The sequence below is a fragment of the Dipteris shenzhenensis genome, chromosome 18 (genome assembly GCF_047967505.1).
Source record: "Dipteris shenzhenensis isolate YYH24624 ecotype China chromosome 18, Dip_SZ_1.0, whole genome shotgun sequence".
NCBI classification, from domain to species: domain Eukaryota; kingdom Viridiplantae; phylum Streptophyta; class Polypodiopsida; order Gleicheniales; family Dipteridaceae; genus Dipteris; species Dipteris shenzhenensis.
In genome coordinates, this window is record NC_141613.1 from 4,012,261 (window position 1) to 4,040,202 (window position 27,942).

General features: G+C 46.3%; 1 protein-coding gene across 1 annotated transcript in view; it reads left to right on the forward strand.

Annotated features, from left to right (window-relative positions):
• Positions 1-27,942, forward strand: part of SPPA (signal peptide peptidase) — a 126,202-nt gene that overhangs the window by 78,794 nt on the left and 19,466 nt on the right. Inside the window, exons 10-12 of the mRNA XM_087389331.1 lie at positions 15,800-15,954; positions 16,196-16,298; positions 26,776-26,863. Of these exons, the coding sequence (XP_087245457.1) occupies positions 15,800-15,954; positions 16,196-16,298; positions 26,776-26,863 (346 nt within the window). The remainder of the gene's footprint in view (positions 1-15,799; positions 15,955-16,195; positions 16,299-26,775; positions 26,864-27,942) is intronic.

Here is a 27,942-nt window from a genome sequence, read left to right on the forward strand (position 1 = left end):
GAACGTGTGATCACGGGCTGGCTGAAGCTGCAAGGGAGGTCTGCACGTGCATTCATGGGCTGTTGCTGATTGATGCCTTGGAGCTCGAGCTGTCTATACGTGCCCTCGGGCTGGTCAAGATCGTTATCTTGGAGCGCGAGCTGAGCAACTGATTGGATATGGGCTGGTCACAAGGGGTTGCTCCAATTAGCTGTGAGCTATCTTGGAGAGCGGGCTGAGCACACGGAGTGCCTTGCTCTATTTATGAGTTGTTTGGAGAGGCCTAGTTGGCAGGCTGGTCCACCGTGGATGTTTGCAGCTCAGGTTCTTGCTTCCGGGTGTTGTGGGCTGATCAGTTATGCGCTTACCCATTGCTTAAGCCTCTTGATTATCACATTGGCTTCTTTAAAATATTATAATATTTCAAATACCCACCTATAGTGACAATGTCCTAGTGTAGAAGCAGTGATCTCAATCACCAAATGGAAGTAAGCCCAAAGCTTTGTGGAAAGCTTTAATAAATTTTTTGGATGGGGCCTTGGTGAATAGATCTCTTGCATGCAATCTCTCTCTGACATAATGAGAATATATCTCAATGTGTTTTGGGCATGCATGAAACACATGATTCCGTGCATTGTCAATGAGTGTTGAAGTAGATGGCTGTCGAAGATCTGCCATCAATCTCCTTAGCCATACATATTCTATTGTAGTTGTGAAGGCTTCCTTGTACTCAGCTTCACAAGATAATGTTGCCATAGTTTATTGTTTCTTGCTCAACCAAGATATGCATGAACTGCGAATAAAGAAACAATTTCCACTGGTGGTGATCTGTTCTATGCCACGGGGTTGACTCTAGTTTGCATGCTTTCAGTAATTTACATTGGACTGCACATTATGATCAACTCCATATTCAGCCCACCCCTTCTCCATCCCCTACTCTCATATCCCATCCAATCCCCTTGCCCCCACCCCATCCCCTTCACCCATATCCCATCATATCGCCCCTCTTAGATTCAGCCCATCCCCTTCCTCTATCCCCTCCATATCAGCCCGTCCCCTTTCTCTATTTCCTACCCCTATCCCCTTTCCCCATCTCCAGCCATCAGGTAGCCCCCCGATCCTCATTTTAAGTGTGCTGTCATGCATGGCCTCATGTTCCTTAATCCCTTTGGTGACCTTGGTATCAACCTCTATAATAATCTCTGTCTTTATGGACTGCACTATGCATTAATCATAACCTTGATTGTAGAAACGAACTAATGGGTAGGCGAGGGGTGAAATGCCTTGCATGTTTATGTCACCTCATCTATCAATGCTTAATTCTTAGGCCCTGCCAAATCTTGAAGTCGTAATTCCATTAGTACCAAACGACTTAAGCCCTCAAATCTCTTGCTGTACCTGAAAATATGTTCTTGGGTCTGGTAATGGGACGATTTTGTCTCTAATATGTCTTCGCGTATGGGGTGAGGGTGTGAGTAACAGTTGTAGAATATGAGATTCTATTCAATGAGTCAAGGCAAGAGGATTCACGAAATTGACATTTTTGAGGAGACTAGCTGCTCCATAGTCTGGACTTAACAATTTACACACCCCCCAGCTTCAACTAACCCTCGAGATTGGGTTGGGAGTTCATTCCAACTTATGATGGGAGGAGAGAAGAAAAAGATGCTAAGGCCTACAAGAAGCTGAGCGTGCCATGACAAGAGAAATGGCCATTTTTGTTAATTATAGATATTAGAACATTATTACATATAATGGTGTGAGATATGTTTGTATTTCTGATGGACACCGACTGATATTGTTATGGTGGTGGATCATTTGAGCAGATAGGCCTTGTCAAGATGGAGCCACCGCTTCAGACAACACCAAATTTGGTACATGTAACACTTATTTTACTAATAGAGATGTGCACCCACGTGCCTAGGTTCTATGAGCAATAGGAAAGGGAAGGGTGCATTCGAGTGCATTGAATGGTAGATGCACAAGTAATAGGCTAAGGATAGGTCTACTCTTCACCTTGCATTCATCCACCATCTCTCTCCAACCTCCAACGACCCACTGAGAAAGGGCGTGCCAAATAGTGGAGTTTTTTGAGACCCCGAGTCATAGAATCTGAATTTTTGACATGACTCACATGAGGACAGGGTGCTTTGGACTGATTGGAGAGGCAGTGCTTTCAGGCGCACTTTTAGAATCCATCGATGAAGGGTTGGCTTTTTGACACCCTAGTGAAGCCGACTGCCATGTATGCAGCACCTTTTTGGGGGAGTGATCTCTTGGTGACAGACTGGAGGAGATTTGAGTGGCTACAAGTGATCATGGAGTTTGGAATGATTCGAAGTAAGCCCTCAATCCCCATTAAATAGTACATGTAGAGTTTGCCATGATACCATTCAGATTGATGCCATCTTTCAGAGAGTGACATTCATCCACAAAGTTTGGGCCTTGACCAGTTGGAGACTGCCGAGGTTGGTACTAGAGTCATCCAAACAGTTAGCAGAGAGTGGGGCTAGGTATGCAGCATATCCGCATGGTTTGCCAGTCAGGGTATTCAGATGGACTGGCTCTCCCCCTTTCAGGACAGCATGGATGCACTGCCAAAGTCGATCACATGAGATGAGATTAATCGTATCATACGGTTAGATCTCCTCCAGCTCCATACATCTTGGAATTTTTGGGAGGGGACCAAGAGTTCCCACACCAAGATTGAGTTCTATCACGATCACTTCTTGAGAGTGTCGGAGGATGGACTTATCATCAGACCCCAGTACCTAGAGGGACGGAGGAGTCTCACATTCACTAAGGATTTCCATTAGGCAGATGCAAGTCTCATCCCATCAGCTAAGGATTGAGATAGAAAGATCTACAAGCACACCCAGAGTGCAACGATGTGTAGGTTATGCATGTTTGGGGGAGGGGGGGGGGGGGGGGGTTGAGATAGAGGAGCACTTCTTGTGTGCCTGCCAATCCTACTATGAGGTTTGGGGATGATACCACTGCCTCTTTTAGGAGGGACAAGTCTTTGGTCCACTCTCACGGTTGATCCACTTCCATGACCATGTTTGCGTTGGGCTCTATTTGATTGAGATCGACGGCATGGAGAGACACTATTGAAATAGATCACACAACAATAGGAGGTTACCGCGCTACAAGAGGTTGGGATGGACCGAGCACAGCGACATGTCAAGGACTTCTATGCATTTGAGTTAGGTCCAAGACATAGTGGGGTGAAAGAGGAGGTGCAAGCTGACATGAGGGCAGTGTGGATCATTGGGGAGAGACGCCGTACTACACACAACATAAAGAGTGACCAGAGCATGCACGATCGAGGTCCGATCTATCTCAGCTCTCCTTAGAGGAGACCGCCAGAGTTGAGGCGTCACTCTTGACATGGCCCATTGGATATAGAGGTCGAGGAGACCACGTCGTCCGCCACAGCGAGAGAGAGCTTGATAGACGTAGATCCTAGACATCTTTATAGCCCACCAAAGAGCAACCACGGCAACGAGCTTCGAATTTCGAGTTCTTGCGTTCTTTAGCTTAGCATAGCACTCAACCAGGGTCCTAGCATGCCCTTTGCTTCAGCCAACAGAGGCTTGTATGAGTTTCTTCTCTCGATGTATTTTGTCCCATAGGCCTGCGGGGCCTCTTGAGGATGTTAATCTCTCTCTCAAGTGAGCCACCATGGTGCCGGGCTTTGGCTTATGAGCCCAAGTCTCAGATCTTAGCATGCTACAGCTCTTAGATAGTTGCTAGTCTCTGGATTATATCTGATTTTGCTCGAGCTATTGAGCTTTGTAGAGTTATCAGGTTATTAGTCTACTAGCTTCTCAGTTTATTAGTTTTTCAGTTTATGAGTTTAGTAGTCTTAGCCCCCAGGAAGGGCCTTAGTGTGCCCTTTGCTCTTGCCCATTGAGGCTTGTATGAGATCCTCCTTTTGGTGTTCTTTGTACCTTGTCCCATACGACCATGAGGTCTTTCTCGGACGTTAATACATATTTCGCGGACGAAGTGTTGGCTTTTTGACACTCTAGTGAGGCCGACTGCCATGTATGCGGCACCTTTTTGGGGGTGTGATATTTCAGAAGCATAGCAGCCCAAGCACGACTCACATGAGGGCATAGTGCTCTGGCTAGACTAGAGCGGCAGTGTTTCCAGGCGCACTTCCAAGATCCACCAACGAAGGGTTGGCTTTTCGACACACTAGTGCGGCCGACTGTCATGTATGCAACACCTTTCTGGGGGTGCGATCTTTCGAGGATAGATTGGAGGAGCTTCGAGCGGCTATAGGTGACGATGGGATCTAGGATGATCCGATGTAAGCCCTTAGTTCCACATGAGATAGTACAGGCAGAGTTCGCCATGACACCTCTCCAGGTTGATGCCATCTTTCAGACAGTGACTTTCATCCACAAAGTCTGGGACCTACCCCATTGGAGACTTCCAAGGTTGGCCCTAGAGTCATCCAGACGACTCGCAGAGAGCGGGGCATACACATGGTATGCATGCATATCTACATGGCTTGCCAGGCACGGTATCTAGATGGACAGGCTTCCCCCCTTTCAGTATAGCATGGATGCACCTCCTGAGTCGATTCCGCGAGATGAGATCAACCGTATCATACGGTTAGACCTCCTCCAGCTTCACACATCCTGGACTAGGGGGGGGGGACCAGGAGCTTCCCACCAAGACCTAGTTTTATCGCGACCACTTCCTGAGAGTATCAGAGGAGGGATTCATTATCAGACCTCAGTATCTCGAGGGTAGAGAAGTATCTCATGCACTGAGGATTGCCATTGGTTAGATGCGGGTTTCATCCCATTAGCTGAGGATTGAGGCAGGGAGAGCAGCAGGTATACCTAGAGAGTAGCGGGTCTGCACGCTATGTACGCTGGGGGTGGTTGAGACAAAGGAGCATTTTCTTTGTGTTTGCCCAGCCTACTACAAGATTCGGGGACGCTACCATTGTCTCTACCTAGAGGGGAGTGGCTTCGGTCCTTTGTCACGATTGATCCATTTCCATGACCAGGTCGTATCGGGCTTTATCTGATGGAGATGCAGCGACACAGGGAGGAGCTTCTACGACAGATCAGAGAGCAGCAGGGGATGGTCAGACCACTACTGGACATGACCGGGCACAGCGGCACGTCACACACTTCTATACATTGGAGTCAGCCCCCGGACACAGTGGAGTGGAGGAAGAGGAGCTAGCTGATATGAGTGCAGTCTGGATGAGCAGCCGGCACAGTACCATTGAGAGAGGGGCGCAGAGGTCACATGTGCGACAGAGAGCCCCCAGAGTACACTCTATTGAGGTCCGACCTATCATAGCTTTCCTCAGGGGAGACCGACAGAGACGAGGGGTCACTCTAGACATAGCCCAGAGAGTCTAGAGGGTGAGGAGACCGCACCCCCCACCACAACGCGAGACAGCTTGACAGACGTAGATACAAGACATTTTTGCAGCTCACCAGAGAGCCATCATTGTACCAGGCTTTGGTTTCGTCCCAGTGCCTGGATAGATTGCTTGATATGATTATGGTTATGATTATGATTTTGTTAGCATAGACTAGTACTCAGTAGTACTCAGCAAGGGTCCTAGTGTACCCTTTGCTTCAGGCCACTGAGGCTTGTATGAGTTCGCTTTTCTATGCACTTTGTCCCATAGGCCTGCAAGGTCTCCTGTGGACGTTAATATATCTTTCTTTCTTTCTTTCTCCCTTATCTTTCTTCTTTCTCTCCCTCTCTCAGTTCGTTTTGGTTCCAGGAAGAAATCTGCTGCCGCTTCTCGTCAAATGAAGCTCTTAGATTATGTTTTTCCTCGTTATCTATGAATTTCGAAATCTATTCTTGGTGATTATTTGCTGCGAATTGAAGATCCAGCTTGCGTTTCTACCAGCAATGATTCGTTTTTAGGGTTTCAAAGCTGAATACTGATTCATTTTAGGGTTTTTGGTCCGGTTTCAGACAGTGGCATACAGGGTTTGGGAGGTGTGGCTGTCCTTTTTAGAGCACACCTGAGACCACTCATATATGTGATCCGAAGAGAGGAGCACGCACAACATATGTGGGTGCGAGTTCAGCCATCAGATTCACGTCTGTTTTTCATTGTAGTGTGTTACTTTCCTCTAGATACAGCATCCAATGTACGAGAAGTCACCACTAAAGGGAACATCCCATGTGAGACTATTCATGATGACATCACGGAGCTTTCTAGACAGCGGGACACTCTCCTCCTTGGTGACTTCAATGCATGTACTAGAAACATATAGGTTGATCTGCTAGATTTCGATGATGATTCCCTCATTGTACCAGAGATGGATGCAGTAGAGCTATGGCTTGGGATAGTAAGGCAATCAGCAGATGCAGATGCACCAGTGACAGCATATGGGAGACATCTACTTGAGCTGGGGGCTATCCTTGACTTGATTATATATAAGGGTCTCCAGAGATGGCCATCATGTGGTGGGCTTGTTTCCCACATGGGTGGGGAAGAAGCACATTGGACTACTTGTTGGGTCCACTAGCTTTTATCTCACGGATACATGATTTTACTGTGTCTCCTCCTCCACTCGGTGCCGACCACTCATACCTTGCCTTTTGTATCTCAGTCGGCATGCCAACCATGAGGAGGCCCTCCCCCACACCCACTCATGTTCATATCCATTTTGATCGTGCTCTTGACCTAGTATACGTGAGCCACTTGGCCTCAAAGATTCCAATCTTACTTGGAGATGGGATGGACCTCGCCCATGCCTTAGACACCCTTGTCTCAGTGATACAGAATGCTGCCATTAGATCCTTTCCCACAACCCGATCTGCACGTGTCCCAGATGGGAAGATGCCCCAAAACCCCTAGTTTGACGAGTGTAGAGAGATGAGGGACCACCTCGCACATGAGTGAGTATTGGGACATTTGACTTCACCAGAGACACTACAGATCTCCTGCCAAGTGACATGGCGTAAGAAGCAGGCTTTCCTCATACACAGGATGGATGAGGTGATCGGATCCTTTCGTGGAGGGGATCCTACTACGGGTTGGGGGATCTTATTGGAGGGGAAGCCGCCCATCCCCATCACAAATTCAGCTGTTTGGCGCACATATGCATGCTCCCTCTATGATGTCCAGGGTCAGCAGACACCACCTGACATGTCCTCTATGACCAGACCCACTACGTGTCACTTGTTTACTGCACAGAATGTACGGGTTGTCCTTCTCCGCCTTCATAACCAGAGATCACCAGATCATGAGGGACTACCCATTGAGCACTTTGCACATGGGTAGGAGGTGTTGACCCCGGTTCTAGTGCGGTTGTTCAATTATGCCGTATGCCATGGCTTCCCGCCTACCTGGAGCACTACCACCATAGTACCGATACACAAGGCAGGTGATCCCATGGACACTGGAAACCATCATACTCTTATGATTGGCCACCCTCTGGCTAAGATACATGGGTCGGTACTAGAGAGGGAGATCAATAGCCACACATAGGGTCACGGTTAGCGAGCTCTTGGTGGGCGGGCAGGTTTTCAGAGACATCACTTCACCCTGGACCACATTATCACCTTGAGGGCTATCATTGAGTAGGCGAAGTTGAGGCACTAGAAAGTCTCCATTTTCTTTATAGACTTTCGTAAGGCATTTGATACTCTCCCGCATTCCCGCTTGATCATGAGGTTACAACAGTTGCAGCTCCGAGAGATCATGATTTGGGGGGTTATGAGTCTGTCAGAGGGAGAGTACGTGCCCGGGGAGGTCTATCAGATTGGGTTGAGAGCACTATCAGAGTGAAGCAAGGCTGCCCCCTCTCACCGACTCTCTTCGGGCTCTATATTGATGAGATTACATCCTTTGTAGATCGTCTAGGTGGACTTCTGGCTGACTTGATGATGTAGATACTGCTGTACGCAGATGACATAGTCCTCATATCATCCCCAACAGAGGGATTGCAGAAACATCTAGAGGCTCTGTAGATGTTCTGCAAAGAGAGAGACTTGACAGCTAACCTTAGAAAGACCAAGGTTTTGATTTTCAACACTTCGCGAGCAGTATCCCGTCACCATAGCTTCATGTACCGAGATGAGACAGTGGAGATAGTGCAGTCTTACACATATTTGGAAATTGGGAGTCGTGTTCACCAACCAGGCTTCACGATGACCCATGTAGCTACAACACGACTTACATGAGGGCGGGGTGCTCTGGCTTGACTAGAGAGGCAGTGCTTCCAGGCACACTTCCAGGACCCTCCGATGAAGGGTTGTCTTTTTGACACCCTGGTGAGATCAACTGGCATGTATGCAACACTTTTCTGGGAGAGTGACATTTTAGCAACAGAGTGGAAGAGATTTGAGAGGCTAGATGTGACTATGGGATCTAGGATGATTCGGAGTAAGCCCTCAGTTCCCCATCAGATTATACTGGCAGAGTTCGCCATGACCCCCCTCCAGGTTGCCATCTTTTAGATAGTGACATTCCTCCACACAGTCTAGGTGCCACCACAGTGGAGATTACCGAGGCTAGCATTGGAGTCTTCGAGGCGGCTGGTAGAGAGCGGTGTTGATACAACATGGTATGCACCGGTATCCATCTCAAGGATAGAGTCTCACATGCATTGAGGATCGACCATCTGACAGTTGCGAGTCTTGTCACATCAGCTGCAGATTGAGGCAGGGAGAGCAGCATGCATACTCGGGGAGCAGAGGATCTGTACACTATGCGTGCGGGGGGAGGTCGAGATAGAGGAGCACTTTCTATGTGTCTGCCCAATCTACCATGAGATCGGAGGGCGATATCACTACCTCTTCCAGGAGGGGCATGGATTTGGTCCGCTTACACGGCTGAACCATTTTCCCAACCAGGTTTGTGTAGGGCTCTATTTGATTGAGATACGATGACACAGAGATATATTGATGTGACAGATCAGAGAGCTGCAGGAGGCGATGCCACAGGTCACCGACATCGATCGAGCATAGACATGTGCTACATACTACTATGCATCTGAGTCAGCTATGGGGGTGGCTGAGGGAGAGGAGCTTGATGAGATGAGAGCATCATGGTTGTCTTACGAGAGGCACACAATTGACATGCGGCACAGAGAGTGACCAGAGCACACACAATCGGTCCGGTCTCGATCGTCGTGGTCTGCATCCTGAGATGAGAGCATCATGGATTAGCACACAATCGAGGACTGGACCTTGATTGTGCGTGCTCTGGTCACTCTCTATGCCGCAAGAGATGGCTATTCTAGCCAACAACAAAATCAACAAAGCAGATGTATATACGGAGGTAAAAGAGCAGGAAGCCATAGCAGAAAACAAGAAGAGATTGCACATAGGGGGGCTGCCAAAGGATTGTATGGGATGTCTTGCAGATAATTTTACAGAGGGATACACAGTAGAAGAAAGAAAAGAAAAGAAAGAAATTTTAATAGAGTCTTCGGAAGACCGATGGGTCTATGAGACTGAAAGAAAACCTGGTACAAATCACAGTAAGTGTGGAGCTACTGAAACGAGCATCATCACCCGTGCTGAATCCTAAGTCTGATCATACATAATCAAATACATCTGGATGTAACAATGAAAAGAAAAAGACTGGAGCGGAGCGGAATCCTCCATATGTCATGTCCCCCTGGCTGGTGCATAGTTGGTGATGGGACGCTAGTGCCTGTCAAGGGGTGCCGTGCGTCTCGGTCTCCTGGACGAGGCTCGACGCAAGACCAGAGCCACCGTGACTCCCATGGGATGTATCCCGGGTCTAAACAATGACGGGAGGTCCCCTAGAGTGGTCTGTGTGTCCCCTCGATGTCTCGTGTGTCGTGCTGCGATCGTCGGGTCGGGGTCTCTGGGGATCCACAGATAGAATGGGATGAACTTGACATCGATTGGATCTCTCAGAAGGGAACACAAGTACAAGTTGAGTTCACAGAGAGGGCAAGTAGAGTCAAGATTCTCCTACAAACAAAGGCACATGGGTATGGATATCTGAGGAGCTTACTCCGAATCAGCTCAAACAAAGGAATGTTGAACTTACTAAAGTGAAGGATGCACACAAAGATGGAAAATGGGCAGTATATAGGGATGGGCAAGCCTTGATCCGTGATTTCAAATCTAAACACAGACTCTTAATCTTAAACTGATGTTGCTCAAGCGGTTTTTTTCTAAGATAAAATTAGTAGCTAGTTATGCATCTAAATAAACTAGGGCTGAGCTGATATACTCCCCCAAAGAGTCTCAGTCTCTAACAGATGTTGATGATTTTGGTGTGTGTGTGCTTTTTTTGTCCCATAGACCCACGAGGTCTCTTGTGGATGTTAGTCTCTCTCTCTCTCTCTCTCTCTCTCTCAATGAGACAAGCAATGCAGGCCTGCTTGGACATGGGTTATGTCTCACTTGCTTGACTAGAGAGACAGTGCTTCCACTTGCACTTTGAGGATCCTCGAACCAAGGCTCCTCTCTTTGATTCCTTGGTTAGACCAACAGGCATGTAGGAAGCCTTGTTGGGGACTGGACCTCTTAGACACAGAGTGGGCTTGAGTAGAGTGACTACAGATTCTCTTGCTTTGACGGATAATCCGAGGCAAGCCATCAGTGCCACATCATATCATTGAGGCCAAGTTTGGCGCTTCTCCACTACAGTTAGATGCAACATTTCAGACCATTATTTATCTACACCGCGTCGGGTAGTATGGATCTTGCACATCGGGGTGAGGTAGGCTGCCATGGCTGGACCTGTCCTTGTCCATGGGCATCGCGAATGGAGGAAACGAGAGAGGTTGGTATGCATAGACTCATAGGTGGTTTGAGAGTTTGGGGTTTTACATGGACAGATTACCTCCATTTCAGTACAACCTAGGTGCTCCATCTATCCCACTTGGGCACCACGAGGTCAACCAGGTCATTTGAGAGAGCATCTCCTACAACTACACACATTCAAGACCTGCTTGGAACCGAGAGAGCTTCCAGTGAAGCTCAGCCTCTACAGAGACCATGCCTACGAGTAGGGCTTCATTGTCCCGCCCGAGTACACTCGGATCCACGTACCACATCCACTGAGGATCTCTATTGGAAGTTTCGAGTCTCATCACATCGACTTCATATCGAGAGTGGATGAGTTGAGGGGACACCTAGGGAGAGCCGCCTATGCATGTTATGTGGTAGGCGGGAGGTTGAGTCAAAGGAGCATTTCACACTCAGATGCCCCGTATACTACAAGATTAGCGGTTGATATCACTATCTCTTTAGGGAAGGTTTCAGACCCTCTCCAGGCGCCTCTCATATCCAGACCAGGGTTACCTTGCCGCTTTCATTAATGAGGCAGTTCGACATAGAGAGTTTTTACTCAGTGCACAGAGACAGACCTCAGGCTTACTGTCTGACTCGTCCCAGAGTGTTGTTTGGTTGGGATTGCAAAGCTTAATAAGCATTACTTTATCCAAGAGATTCCATAATCTTTTTAAACCCATATTGCAGCTTGTGCTTGGGTATTGATGAGAACATAAGCGTAGCTTTGCTTACTAAGTTATTCTTATTTTTATTTTGTACTTTCTTTTCTTATTTTTACTCATAATTCGCTTACAACTTTCTTTGTTCGCTTTCTTTTTACTTTATTTATTTATTTTTACTTTCTTTTATTTATTTATACTAAGTTTCTCTAATTTTGTATGAATTCTCTTTACCCCTCGGCCCCCTATGCTCCCCCGTAGCCCCTCGCTCAGCCCCCTCGCTCAGGCCCCCCTGCTCACACCCTTGCACCCGTCTCTCAGCCCCTCGCACCCCTAGGCTCAGCCACCTCGCCCCCCTACACTCCCCCGCAGCCCCTCGCTCAGCCCCCTCGCTCAGGCCCCCCCGCTCACCCCCTCGCACCCCTCCTCTCACCCCTCCGCTGCCCCCCCGCTCACCCCTTGGACCCCTCCTCTCACCCCTCCGCTCAGCCCTCGCACCCCTCCTCTCACCCCTCTGCTCAGCCCCTGCAGCCCCCCCGCTCACCCCCCTCCCTCAACCCTGGGCAGGGCAGTAGTATGTAGGGGTAGCGAGGCCGGACGAGGTGATGAAGGGTGGCTGACTGAGAGGTAGAGGTGATACGAGGGGAAAGTGCTGTGGAGCCGTGGCTGGTGGGGCTAGTGGTGAGGCTACTGGAGAGGAGACCTGTGATGATGATGCAGGAGAGGGGGAGGAGAGAGGTGGCGTAGATGATGAGGCAGATGATGGTAGTGAAATAGTGGTGGTAACCATAGCGGCAAGGATGTGGTGAGTGGCATGGGCTTTGGGTGGGCCCCTTTCTTCTGGGCCGCGGTGTTGTCCATTGTCAAACCGCTCCGGTTGCTGCATTTGTTGAAGTCCTCCAGACTGAGTTGCTTTTGTGTTTTCCCCTAGCCACCGTTCCCCTTCCCCATCTCCTCGCGTATGTAAATTTGGACCGAAGGGTCTCCCGCCTAGTCTCCTGTCCTCATCCCCCTGTTCTCTTCATTATGGGGACAAAGAAGGGATTGCAGGAGGTCGGAGCTGCAACCGGGGAAGGGAGAGAGAGAGAGAGAGAGAGAGAGAGAGAGAGGAGAGAGTTTTTTTTTTTTTAAAAGTTGGGGCCTTTTTTTTTTAAAAGAAAAAAAAGTTGGGGCTGCACACACAAAACCCCCCAAAAAAAAAAGGGTCGGGGCTGCAAGTCAGGGGGTGAGCGGGGGGGTGAGCGAGTGGTGAGCGGGGGGGCTGAGCGGAGGGGTGAGCGAGGGGCTGAGCGGGGGGGCTGAGCAAGGGGCTGCGGGGGCTGAGCGGAGGGGTGAGAGGAGGGGTGCGAGGGGGTGAGCGGGGGGGCTGAGCGAGGGGGTGAGCACAACGTCCCCACCCTCAGTACAACTTCAGCAGCCCACCTTCATTCCAACCCCTCTCGAGATCCAGTTCCCATTTGGACCAGGACATCTTAGGTCCCCACCAGATGCTTGGGACTTCCTATTGGCTGAGATACACAGCATCCGGGCGCGTCAGGAAGAGCTGACACATTACACTCAAGAGCAGGCCTGATACACCCAGGAGCAGGCCCGCATTATACACGAGCAGGGGACCCTTATCCAGGGGCTCAGACACGACATCACATAGCTTCGAGAGGAGATCGGGACCCTCAGAGTAGCGCCTGGAGGGACCCGAGTCATAGAGATGGAGGCACAGATAGCCACGATATAGTCGGCTATAGTAGAGACGACTAGATGGGTGGATGTGGCAAAACGGGAGCCCGCAAAGGCAACCGTTTCAGCCGCCATACAGGAGCAGCAGTAGAGGGCTTCGAAGGCCCTCAACATCCGGATACGAGGGATCACACGAGATAGCACCAGCACCACTACGACGCCCATGGAGGAGGCGATCACCTTTGTGACCACCACCATGGGGGTCCCCAACCATGGCATAGAGGGAGCATGGCGTGTTGGGAGAGACCCCAACCGAGAGCAGCCTCTAGTCATTCGCTTCAAAGATTCACATGCTCGACTAGCGACACTTCGACGCCGAGCCGCCCTACGAGAGCATCCCACCCTGTCCCCATGGATGAGGATTTGACACCACTATAGATTGAGGAGCGACGAGTTCTTCTGCAACAGCGGGATGTTGGTCGTAAGGAGGGGAAATGGGCCGTGAGCCGAGATGGTAGGTTGTTGACCGGCACCCGTCGGGCTCCCATCCATACCCCCTAGGGGGATGGGGCCTATGAGACTCAGGTTTCCGAGACCCTAGCCTGCACCATTTGGAATTGTAATGGTACCTTATGGTTGGACCCAGGGAACTTCTCAGAGTCTTATACAGGACGAGACATAGTCTTTTACACGGAGACACATCAGAGCCCAGAGCATCCACTACCGATACCAGACACCTCTTAGAGCAGGATCACAAAGTTCTTCCCATCGAGTGACATTGATCGTCCAGTCTCTAGCCGTAGACGTGACAGAGACCCCGACCCGACAATCGCAGCATGACACACGAGACATCGAGGGGGGACACAGATCACTTTGGGGGACCTCTCGTCATTGTTTAGACCCGGGATACATCCCACGGGAGTCATGGTGGCTCTGGTCTTGCGTCGAGTCTCCTCTAGGACACCGAGACGCACGGGACCCCTTGACGGATGCCAACGCCCCATCACCAGCTATGCACCAGCCAAGGCAACATGACATACGGAGGATTACGTTCCGCTCCAGTCTTTTTTCTTTTCACTGTCGTACCCAGATGTATTTGATTATGTATGATCAGACTTAGGATTGAGCATGGGTGATGATGCTCGTTTTAGTAGCTCCATCCTTACTGAGATTTGTATCAGGTTTTCTTTTAGTCTCATAGACCCATTGGTCTTCCGAAGACTCTAATAAAATTTCTTTCTTTCTTTCTTTCTTTCTTTAACTTTCCTTTGTTTTCTCTCTTGTTCTATATTAAAATTTATAATTTCTAAGATTGGATATATTATACTCTTAATAAGGTATATATATATTCTTCCTAAGCTCGCACATAACAGACCTACTTACCTAAAGTTTTGTACAATCATGATCCTTGGATAAAGTAGAGATGTGTGTCAGATGGAGAGCAATGCAAGACTTTGGCCAAGAGTGAGAAGGGTATCAGCTCTTTCTACCCCCTTAGGGATGTCGCATACCCAGCCTCAAGAAAGGGAAGAAGGCATCATCCAGTGACAACTTTCCTAGAACACAAGGTGGACAAGGGTGGAATTGTCTAAGAAAATATCGTGAAACCTGTGACCAGATCTTCTCACAAGCTACCTCCACCTGAGGGGACGAAGGATCTATCTAGAGAAAATGGCATAGTAGTTGGCAAACTTTTATAGATCTATTTAGGCATGACTATAAGTTTGGTACAAAGCTGGGACATATTGGCTTGTGAGTTGGAAAATCCACTCGAACAATTTACCTAATGAAAAGGCCTAGACACAAGAGTTTGGTTTGAACTGATAGGCATGACATAAGTCCAATTGAAGGCTATGAAGAACTAGACTGCCTGCAATGGGTCATTGCGTTAAAAAAATAAGATTATCGATAAAGTGCAGTGAATTCTCGCGATCTTGTGGAAAATTGTAGGTGGAAAGAAAGCACAGAACATATGCTATGCAAGGCCAGCACCTTAAGGACGTAGAAGATGAATCATACACCCTTGCTTATTGCAGCAAGCATGATGACAATAGGGCACCTTGCAACGTACACAACCTACTGTTTTAGCCAACAGCAAAATTGCTTTTTTAAATAAAAGGTACTTCTTACGTGAGGAAACTCCAAGAAGATACAGGGAGAATCTTGGAAGTCTATTCGTATCTCTAAAGGTGGATGTCAAGTAGCAATGTATACAACAGCTAGGAGCTGGCTGTAATTCCCCTTTTTTTTTCAAGAAAATTTCTCCATTAAGTATGAATGAAAACCGCGAGAGCAAGCTCAAATGCGGGAGTACATCATGCAATGCATGAGGAAAAAAAACAGCTCAAAAGGAGCTAATAAAAAACCAAGGCGGAGGCTGAAAATGCCACCTCAACTTTGAGGGAGACTCAGAGAAGAAAGCAGAGACTGTCCAAACTCTGAAAAAAGTAACTCTCCTGGCAGTGGCTGTAATTTTATTCGCTCAATAGACCTTTTGATTCCAACAGATGAGTAAAAAAGCTTGGTGTTCTTCCTGCTCTCATGTTTCAAGTGATGTTCCCTTTGTGTCCATACAAAGTAAGATTGAAGAGAAAAGTAATCCTACTGATTTATGGCATTAAGTGTGTAGGACTATAGATTGGTTGTCATGCTCTAATTCACATTGCATAGTGGCAATCTTGCTTGAATCTGTGGTTTTCTGGCAGAATGTGGAGAGAATTAAGGTTGCTGGCAGCCAAGAAGCCGCTCATAGCATCAATGGCAGATGTGGCTGCAAGCGGAGGGTACTACATGGCTATGGCTGCTGGAACCATTGTTTCAGAAAAACTCACTCTGACAGGCTCAATAGGAGTTGTGACAGGTCCTCCATATTAACTGTCTTTCTTTCTGAATGCATTCCTGGGGTTTAAGGCAAATACAAATCAATGAGTGTATCAAAATGCATCGTAGAATTTTTTAACTTGAAAGTCTTGGGAACTTGCAAGTTCCTCCATGTAGAGCTGAAGTCGATTGTGAGCTTCTGCAGACGTTTTCTTTGTTCTTTAAGCTGATGCATGTCAAATTAGCATCAACTATGATTCACAACATATCTTTGATGGCAGGAAAATTCATTTTAAAAGATCTCTATGAAAGAATAGGGTACACAAAGGAGATTATATCAAGAGGAAAATTTGCAGAACTTGATGCAGAACAGCGTCCTTTAAGGTTCTTTCAACTGACCCTTTTTGCTACATATCTCCTCCATATGCAATCAATGTAGGCATGGCACATTAATGTTTTTACGAACTTATACCCTCCAAATACATACTTTGTGTGATGCTGCACCAATAACAATGAAAACATGGCTTGCAAAACTAGGTTTATAAATATGAGAGAGAGAGAGAGAGAGAGAGAGAGAGAGAGAGAGAGAGAAAGAAAAGAAAGAAAGAAAGAAATTTTATTAGAGTCTTCAGAAGACCCAATACATACTTTGTGTGATGTTGCACCAATAACAATGAAAACATGGCTTGCAAAACTAGGTTTATAGATATGAAAGAGAGAGAGAGAGAGAGAGAGAGAGAGAAAGAAAGAAAGAAAAGAAAGAAAGAAAGAAATTTTATTAGAGTCTTCAGAAGACCGATGGGTCTATGAGACTGAAAGAAAACCTGATACAAATCACAGTAAGGGTGGAGCTACTGAAACGAGCATCATCACCCATGCTGAATCCTAAGTCTGATCATACATAATCAAATACATCTGGATGTAACAATGAAAAGAAAAGGACTGGAGCGGAGCAGAATCCTTTGTATGTCATGTCGCCTTGGCCAGTGCATAGCCGGTGATGGGACGTTGGCGCCCGTCAAGGGGTGCTGTGCGTCGCGGTCTCTTGGACGAGGCTCGACGCTAGACCAGAGCCACCGTGACTCCCGTGGGATGTATCCCGGGTCTAAACAATGACGGGAGGTCCCCCAGAGTGATCTGTGTGTCCCCTCAATGTCTCGTGTGTCGTATGAGAGAGAGAGAGAGAGAGAGAGAGAGAGAGAGAGAGAGAGAGTTGTATTAACATCTTCGGAAGGCCTCGTGGGCCTATGAGACAATGTACAATCAAGAAAGTAACTCATACAAGCCACTGTGGGATGAAGCAAAGGGCTCGCTAAGGCCCTTGCTGAGTGCTAAAAATCTCAAAAGTCAAAACTCAGCTATGCAAAGCTAATGCTCCAAATACATATCTGGGCGCCATGGTGGCCCTCCGATGGGACACAAAAATGTTTCGCACCTGCATCTGTTGAGCCTTCTCTCGCTGTTGCGGGGGGTTTGGTCTCCATGATCTATGTAACCGGTGTGCCATATCAAGAGTGACGCCTTGGCTCAGACAATCTCCTCCAAGTAAAACAATGATGATGATCCATGCTGCTCTCATATCGGCTATCTCCTCCTCGTCTACCCCACTATGTTTTGGGGCTGACTCGAAGGCATAGAAGTTGGTGACGTGTCGTCGTGCTCGGTCTCTCTTGTGGTACTGTCACCTCCTGTTATTTGATCTGTTGCAGTAACGTCTCTGTGTGTCGCCGCATCTCCATCAAATAGAGGCTGTAGACTCGGTCATTGTCACGGGGGCGTGAAATTCTAAGTACTTTAATGTACTGCAAGACCGTGACAACTTTGGTTTTAAAAGTCCAAGCGTGGGCTTAATAATGTGTAATTAAACGCGGCATGGTGCCTAGCACATAAGCGTAATTAATCCCTAGGCCCAAAGGCATTCCAAGGAATTAAAAGAGTGGTTGTTGGGAAATGATGATGTGGCATTTTTAATGGGCCCCCTAGAGGGCCATGTACCTTCAGTGGCCCCCCTAGAGTTCCAGGTGGCTCTAGTGCCTTCTACATGCTCCTTTGCCATTCGTGGACCTTCCTGGGCCTTCTAAACTTCACATGTGTGGTTTTCTCTCTCATCTTCTCCCTTTGTTGAGATTTTGGACTGGTTTTTCAGCCTCCTTCAGCTGAATTCCGTTTTTCTTCATAACTTCCCACCCGTTTAGATTCCTCGACTTCCGTTTGGCCCGATGGCTTTCCCTCTGCCTCCCCTTCGTAGTGATATGCTTTTCCCTCCGTGCGTTTGGTAGAACGGGTAGAGCTGAGCACTTCTTTTGCTGGTCGAATTTGCAAAAGTGGCTTTTTCTGGACCTTTTTTCTTCTACCGCCTCCTGGGCCTCTCCTCTTGCAAAGCTACAGCTTTCTGTTGAATTTCGAGTAGTCCGACGTGCTGGTTGACTGGTTTTTCTCAGTTTTGGAGGACTTTCCGGGGATGAAACTTCTCCAAAACCTTCTCAATGCATTCCTCTCTGAAGCACGCTTCTTTTGAGCCCAAGAACTCCCATTTCTTCGCGACAGAAGTGCTTCTTTTCGCATTTTTCAGTGGAATTCTTGCTGGTCGGCTCTTGTAAATGCTCTTTCTTCATGCCTTTGCACTCCTCTTTGGCTGAGAATGCAATTGGGCATTGGCTACTATGTCCTCTTGGCGATTGAGGACTTGGTTCGAGTTTTCAAGGCTTGGTGAGTTGTGATTTTGCTACTGCAATTTCTTTTTGCCATAAGCTATTGGTTGGCCTCGTGTGCCGTCTCTTTCTTGGCTCACAGGTACCCAATGTTCTATGCTTGAAAGCCTTGCAAAGGCTTAGTGAATTGGGGCTGCGTGCTCAGTTGCAGGGAAGGTCTCCCAGATGCAACTTGTAATCATTTCACTGTGAAATATAAAGAAATACCGAAAGGGGCACCACGGTGTTTGGGGCCAATCGGGTGCACTTGTTTATGTCTGTTAAGCAGGGGCATTCTAGCCTCCATTCCTTTTTCAGTGGTTTTGTTTGTGAACAAATGGGTAAATGCCAAATGGTGATCATGCAATGGTTAATGGTTGTGATATATGCTTTGTGAGCTGTAAATAAGTGCTGAAGTGATTAAAGGTTTAGTTCCACTGCCCTATGAGTGATTAGAGGCCGGTTTCATTGGTTCCATTGCCGAGATACCACACACTCTTTCTCAAGAGGTGGGCCTCGGTAGTTTGGTGGAAGGATATCTTTGCTGCGCTTTTTGACAGCTGAATATTACAACCATAAACATGGTGAGTACCCATGAGCAAGAGAGCTCCACAACTACTCAAAGGAGAACGCAGGAAAGACTTAATGATCCAGCTAGTGTACAGCTGCAGGGAGCACAACAAATGCCTTTTGAGCAGGCCACACATGAAGCTACAACTGAGCTCACTGGTGATACTAGTTCTAGCAGTGAGTCAGATGATGCTACTATGTTGAATGCACAGCTTGCAAGTGCAGTGACTGCTTTGATTCAGCTGGCTCAAAATTTGGCTCAGATTGTGCAAACAAATGCCAAGAAGAAGAAGAAATCGAGAAAGCACAAGCACGGAAAGAGTGAGTACACACATGCATCAGCTTCTCATGGTGGACCGCACACTCATGCATCAGTTTCCCATGAGGGACAGCCATCAAAAATGACTCAGAAAGTGACTTCCAAGAGAGAGGAATCGCCCAAAAGAGCACTTGAAAAAGAGGTACAAAAAGTACAGCCAGTGCAACAGTATGAGCAGCCAGCACAAGGCCTTGGTTTGGGTACTTCTACTCCTCAAAATAATAATGTGCAGTCCATAAATGTGGCTCAACCACCTCAGCCATATTTGAGGTAGCAACCTGAATATTTTGGTACAGATTCTATCTTTGATGCTATGTTGATTTCACCGCCAATTGGGCATAGAAAGCAAGCCATGTATGACAATGTGGGAATGCAGCCAGGCATGCAAGTCACATCATATGCTCCCATGCCTAATGTTCAGCCAAGCATGGCTCTCCCTAGTGAAGGGAATGCTGCAAATATACAGCCATCTTTGGGACAGCCAATATCAAATGTATATAAAGAATTGAAGGATGGTGGTTCTCATGTCAAGTTTGATACATATAATGGAGTACAGGACAGGTACAAAGCCCTCACATTCCTTCAACAGTTTGATGCTGCATTTCTTGGGGTTTTGTTTACAGAAGCATCCAAGATGAGGAAGGTTGCCACATTTTTGAAAGGCAATGCACTTAAGTGGTACACCAACCTTATGATTCATGGAGAGGCACCTGCTACTTGGCTGGAATTTAAGCAAGTGTTCTCTTATACTTGGCTTACTCCAACTTTTGAAGTTGAAGTACTTTCACACTGGCATGACTTGTCATACAAACTTTGCAAGAATCTTGATGATTACACCCAGAGGTTTTGGGATGTTTTGCTGCCATTGAGCTCTTACAGGCATGTTTCTTTGAAAGAGCAAATAGAGAGGTATTGTTGTGGATTGCCTAGTGAGCTACGTGATTATTGCATCAAAACCAAGGTGGGTTCTATGACTCAATTAATTGAGAATGCAAGGACAGCATATGCATGGATGCAGGAGAAGAATTTGGGCTTTATGGACAGCAAGAAAGAAGACAACAAACGGGCTGCCAAACACCAGGATAAGGACATCAAATCTGAAAATAAAAATTATGGCAAACGACCGTTTCAAAAGGGAGGAAAAGCCCAATTCAAAGCTGGTCAAAGGCGTGGACAGCCTAATAAACCTTCTCGTACCAAGTTATCTGATGAAGATAAAAAGTCACTCATGGAGCAAAACAAATGTTTTAGATGCAAAGGAGAGGGACACCGCTCTTATGATTGCCCATTCAAGAAAAGAGACAGGTCAGATGATGATAAGAATGGTGATAAACAAGCTGATCGGAAGGGCAAAAAGCCTAAACCTTCCGCAGGACTTCTTCCAGATGTGATTGGGAGTTTGCCACATGCACATGATAAAGAGGAAATGAAAAAGACAGAGATGTGCAGAGCATGGGGAAAAATCAGAAATCAGAATTGTTTGTTTTTCTTTGATTCTGGGGCAAAGGCAAATTTCATAACTCCTGATATGGCAGGAAGGCTTGACATCAAGCCTGAGGAAATGGGGCCATCCGGCATGTGTGATATGGCCAACAACCCTGAACTCAACACACCTGTCACTCTTATCATTGGCAAGTTGAGGATGCATATCCAGGGATATCAGGATGCAGAGGACTTCTACATTATGCCTTTGCTAGAGTGTGATGCTTTGCTTGGGATGCCTTGGATGTACAGGGTGGGGGCTGATGTGCAGATGAGAAACAAGAAGATTTCTTTAACTCATAGAGGCAAAAATCATGTACTTGATGTAAAGTTGAAAGGGGAGTCCATCCCTGTAGTTTCAGCTTCTTGTATTTCCAATGTAATAAAGCGTCATATTTCAGCGTACTTGATTTTTGTCAAAGAGGACAGCCAACCAGTTTAGAAAGGCCCTACTCTTTCTGCTTTAGATAGAGAAAGGGCTGGTTTTTTTTCAGATTTTCAGGATTGTTTCTTAGATGCACTTCCTCAAGAATTACCTCCCAAGAGGCCCGAGGATCATCAAATTGATATAATTCTAGGAAGCTCACCGCCTAATATACCTCCCTATCGTGTCAGTAAGGCACAACAGGAAGAGATAATGTCACAAGTGAAGGAACTCTTGGAAAAGAAATTAATACAGCCAAGTAATTCTCCTTACTGTTCCCCTGTGTTGCTTGTGCAAAAGAAGGATGGCAGTTGGAGAATGTGTATTGATTATAGGGCTTTGAATAAAGTCACAATTAAGAACCGTTTTCCAATTCCACGCATTGATGATATATCGGATCGGTTGGAAGGTTCCTCAATGTTCAGTCGTATTGACCTTAAAAGTGGATACCATCAGATAAGGATACGGCCTAAAGATGTCTACAAGACTGCCTTCCGCACTTCATTTGGCTTATATGAGTTCCTTGTGATGCCTTTTGGTTTGACTAATGCACCTGCCACTTTAAATAGAATGATGGACAGAATTTTTAGAGCACACAGACAGTTTGTGGGCACTTTCTTCGATGACATCATTGTGTTCTTTAGAAATGAGCAGGAGCACAGGAAACACCTCACCATTGTGTTTCAAGAGTTGAAAAGACACAAGCTATTAATAAACACCAAGAAAAGTGAGTTCTTTATGCATGAGATTCATTTTCTCGGTCATATAGTGTCAAAGGATGGAGTCAAGATGGATCCTGCAAAAGTTGAGGCCATAAGGAGTTGGCCAATTTTGAAAAATCTGCATAAAGTCAGAAGCTTTCTTGGGTTGTGTTCATACTATCGGAGGTTTATAAAGTACTTTGCAGAAATTGCTTCTCCCTTGCATGCTTTACAAAAGAAAGCTGTACCGTTTCAGTGGGGACTAAAGGAAAATGCAGCTTTTGAAGAGCTGAAGCAAAAGTTGTGTTCTGAACCCGTTATTATCTTGCCAGATCTTGCAAAACCCTTTGCTGTAACTTGTGATGCATGTGGGAACAGCATAGGAGACACTTTGATGCAGGATGGCAGAGTGGTTGCATATGAGAGTAGAGTTCTCAAAGATGCTGAATTGTACTTGCAGACATACGAGAAGGAAATGTTAGCAGTGATACATGCTTTGACCACATGGAAACATTACCTTCTTGGAGCTGATTTTTATGTGCAGACAGATCATCAGTCACTTAGATATTTTCTCACGCAGAGAAAATTATCTGAAAAGCACATGAGATGGACTAACTTCCTCTCAATGTTTCATTTTTAAATTGTACATGTGCCGGGTAACAAAAATGTCGTGGCTGATGCACTTTCCAGGAAACCACAACCTGAAGCAGTCTCCAAGAAACCCAATGTTTCAGCAGTGAGCATTGCTTACAACAATGTGTTGGATGTGATGAAAGATCAGTATGTTAATGATGCTGATTTTTCAACTATTTATGATCAGCTTTCTGATGGTCAAAGGCATGATCACTATATGTTGAAAGAGGGTTTCATTTTGATGCATGGACGACTCTGTGTCACTGATCAGATGCGACAGAAAGTCATAATGGAAAGTCATGCTCCTCCATATGCAGGACATAGGGGAATTACAGCAACAATTACAGCAGTGGAGCAATACTTTTATTGGCCATCTTTGAGGAAAGATGTGGAAGAATATGTGAGAACATGCATGGTTTGTCAGAAAGTAAAGTTTGACAGGCAGAAGGCACCTGGGTTGTTACACCCTTTGCCAATTCCGGATAGACCATGGCAAAGCATAGCTATGGATTTTGTGTTTGATCTTCCACGTACTCCTACTGGACATGATGGATTGTGGACAATAATTTGCAGGTTTAGCAAACAAGCCCACTTTGTGCCAGTAAGAAAGAAAATTACAGCAGATCAAATGGCCAAATTATTTTTGCAGCATGTCTTCAAGTATCATGGGATGCCTGAATCCATAATGTGATAGAGATCCGAGGATGACCAGCCTCTTTTGGAGAGGACTGTTTGAAAATATGGGCACTACGCTGAATTTTTCGTCATCTTTTCACCCTCAGTCTGATGGACAATCGGAGCAGGAAAACTCTACCATCTTGGATATGTTTAAATGCTATGTCTCAGACCACAAAAGCAAATGGGAGCATTATTTGCCTTTGCTGGAATATGCTTACAATAATATGGTACACACATCCACAGGTAAAGTATCTTTTGAAATAGTGGAAGGTGCCAGGAAGATACCTCCCATTTGGCATACAAAAGAGAAAATCTTTGAAGCTGATCGTTTTGTGGAAAGCCTTGAAGAGGCTTACAAGAAGATCAAATATGCCTTGCAAAGAAGTCAGGACAAGCAGAAAAGAGTAGCAGATAAGCACCGCAGGGAATTGGTATTCACAGAAGGTGATTGGGTTTTGCTGCGTTTTCAGAAGGCAAGGCTGAAAAATAAGAAAGGCAAGGAAAGGTTGTACACAAAGCTGAACATGCGTTACTATGGTCCTTTCCAGGTTTCTGAAAAGATAAACGAGGTAGCTTACAGGCTGAAGTTGCCTCCGCATTGGAAGATACATAATGCCTTTCATGTGAGCTTATTAAAGCAATATCATGGAGATATTCCCGAGGATTTACTTGATGAGGTGCAGCCTGAAGTGGAGGAACAGGATGAACTTCTGGTCCCAGAGCAGATTCTGGCACACAGGGATAGAAAGCTCAAGGGTAAAGTTATCCGTCGCTACTTGGTAAAATTTCAAAATTACCCATCACTTGATGCGAAATGGATGGAGGAAGGTGAACTGGTAGATTTACCTGGGATATTGCAGCTTTACCTTGATGCTTTCCAATTAGAGCCGACTGCGGTCCGGGCTCCTATAGGTAGTTCAGCAGAGCGAGCGTCTGGAGCATTACCTGGTGTTCGAGAGGGGGGTAGCACCTCCACTCCCTCAGTACATACGGGCTCACCGTGATTTCATGAGGTCGCTTGATGACACTGTATGTTTCATCCGAGATACTGAGCTGACAGTATTTCTGCTGTGAGACTTCATGATATTGATGCATCTTGACTATTGATCGCCGAGGATCACATAGATTTTGAGCAGTGTATATGGATGGATGCATGCCTCTCCTAGCCATATTTTCACTGTCTCTGTATACTATAGCTGAGGCTTTCTTGTATACTCTTTTATGCTATATTTCATGCTTACTCTTGTGTTTTGGGACAGCAAACTGTGGTTTGCTGTTCCAAGAGAGGGGTATGTCACGGGGGCGTGAAATTCTAAGTACTTTAATGTACTACAAGACCGTGACAACTTTGGTTTTAAAAGTCTAAGCGTGGGCTTAATAATGTGTAATTAAACACGGCATGGTGCCTAGCACATAAGCGTAATTAATCCCTAGGCCCAAAGGCATTCCAAGGAATTAAAAGAGTGGTTGTTGGGAAATGATGATGTGGCATTTTTAATGGGCCCCCTAGAGGGCCATGTACCTTCAGTGGCCCCCCTAGAGTTCCAGGTGGCTCTAGTGCCTTCTACATGCTCCTTTGCCATTCCTGGACCTTCCTGGGTCTTCTAAACTTCACATCTGTGGTTTTCTCTCTCATCTTCTCCCTTTGTTGAGATTTTGGACTGGTTTTTCAGCCTCCTTCAGCTGAATTCCGTTTTTCTTCATAACTTCCTACCCGTTTGGATTCCTCGACTTCCGTTTGGCCCGATGGCTTCCCCTCTGCCTCCCCTTCGCAGTGATATGCTTTTCCCTCCGTGCGTTTGGTAGAACAGGCAGAGCTGAGCACTTCTTTTGTTGGTCGAATTTGCAAAAGTGGCTTTTTCTGGACCTTTTTTTCTTCTACCGCCTCCTGGGCCTCTCCTCTTGCAAAGCTACAGCTTTCTATTGAATTTCGAGTGGTCCGACGCGCTGGTTGACTGGTTTTTCTCAGTTTTGGAGGACTTTCCGGCGATGAATCTTCTCCAAAACCTTCTCAATGCATTCCTCTCTGAAGCACGCTTCTTTTGAGCCCAAGAACTCCCATTTCTTCGCGACAGAAGTGCTTCTTTTCAGATTTTTCAATGGAATTCTTGCCGGTCGGCTCTTGTAAATGCTCTTTCTTCATGCCTTTGCACTCCTCTTTGGCTGAGAATGCAATTGGGCATTGGCTACTATGTCCTCTTGGCGATTGAGGACTTGGTTCGAGTTTTCAGGGCTTGGTGAGTTGTGATTTTGCTACTGCAATTTCTTTGCATAAGCTATTGGTTGGCCTCGTGTGCCGCCTCTTTCTTGGCTCACAGGTACCCAGGCAGTTATCGTAAAGCATAATGCTAACTATCATAAAATAGGAGCTAACTATCATAAAAATAAATGCTAACAATCATAATAATAGAGTGATGTAGCATGTGTGCCAGTGTCGGGTTCGTAATGGGGATGGGTGGCTTCCCCTTTGATAAAATCCCCCTTCTCCGAAAAAGGTGGATCACCTCGTGAAGACTATGTGTGAGGAAAACCTGCCTTATGACACTTAAGACGACATGATATCCATGGTGCCTCGAACATCATCGAATGCCCCAACGCTGGCTTGTATATGAGGTGGATCTCATCTCTTGACACTCAGCATCAAACCATGAGTCTTCTAGGGGACATGCAGTGGATTGAGTCGTGCACGGGAATGATCTAGAGGCAACATCCTGGGTGTATCTGGTCGTGCTTGGTGGGAGCGGGATCAGTCAGAGCTTGTTGTTGGTGTAGCAACTGATTTAGCAAGTGCCAACTAGGAATGGTCACCGCCGAGCAGGGGGGGACTGCAAAGCCATGTACACGTGACACAAAGGCTGGTGGCCCCAGCAGATAGCCCAACTACTTGTCCCCCTCTCAGAGGTGGGAGTACAAGCATCCATTATAACTTAGTCTATGTCAATGTAGAACTTTTTCTTTGTTAGCACCTCTCTTGATATATAATGTAACATACTATCTTCAAATATAGAAATGGAACTTAACCATGCAGCTCATCTTCTATACATCAACAAAATGAATCTGTGAAACTTGGCTAAGAAAGCGCCTCTTATGCTGAAATGATGAGAGTAGCTATGGGTCATTTGCATGAAAACATGTCACGTGGGAAGCATTGTGAACCAAAAAAAGCATGCACAATATAGTAGAGATGCTTATGGGAAGTCAAGCTTTGATAAATGCTGCGTCATTATTTACAGCTTACTGTTTTTGGTTCATACATGCTGTCACTTTTTCCCTAACTAAGAGCTAAAAGATGTAGTTCATATTTTTTGCAAAATTGTTATTCTCTGTAACTTCTGGTTTAATGATTCAGTAAAACTCATTGCAGGCCTGATGAGAAAGAATTCTTTGCCAAGTCGGCACAGTATGCATACAAGCGGTTCCGGGACAAAGCTGCCCTCTCAAGGTCGATGGAGGTAAGATTTACTAAATTATTATTCACCCAGCTTGCATAGGCGAAATTGAATCATGCAAATTCTCAAAAATCATACTTCAAACATCAAGAGACAAGGCTTCTCATAGTAGTGATGCAACTCCTCCCGCCCTCTTCCACCTCAGGAATAGAAAGAGACCAAGCTGGTAAAAAGACTAAATCTTAAAACTAGAGCTATGAGTATACAATCAAGAAGATAGATGGAAGTTCAAGAAAGGTATGGGGCTTTTGCCTCAACTGTACTTTTGGCAAACAAACAAGTATGCACTTTGCAAGAAATTGCAGATATTAAGAGTTTTGCAAGCTCTTTTGAAAACAATTTGAAGCCTGGGCTACTGTTGCAGCTTTTTGAGTCTAGTCTCCACTCCGGGCAATTTTTACAGATTTTTAGGAACAATGTGAGTCAAGTTTGGGGCAGATTGCAGTAGTTTGGAACTTTTGTTTGCAAGATAATGGTCAACAAAGAGGGATGCATTTGGGATTTTGGCCAGAAGGATAAGTTGGTTGGTACCAACTATTCTTTGTGGAGCTTTATGGTCAAGAACATGCTCATGGCCAAAAGCTTATGGAGTCATGTTAAAGGAGATTCTTCTTGGCGGACTTACCCAATACAACTGCTCACTGGTAGCTGGCCAACAGAAATCTAGGCGTACAAATTCATAGTGCATAAGAGAAACATATAGGAAGCCTACAGACAGAATAGACAGCGTTTGGGTCCTAGTGTGTTCACCTGTGCTTTCTTGCTCTTTTGATTAAAATCTTGCCCAGGCTCCAAACCGTTTGTTTGAGGTGCCCCATTTGCTAGAGAATGAAGGACAGCCGGCTCGGCGATGTTAGTAGCATTTGTTTATTCTCCTCCGCTGGACAAAGGATTCATGAGATTCAATTACTGGCTCTTGGTCTCCGTCTACAGCCAGCTCATCAGCATGAGCAGCATGTTCTGGGTTCTCTTCTGATGCGATCTCATCGGCTATCTCTTCCACGGAGCTATATTGTGCAGATTCACCCTGGGGGCTTTCACTACCGAGTATGTCCTCATCTACACTGACAGTGGGTGTACCC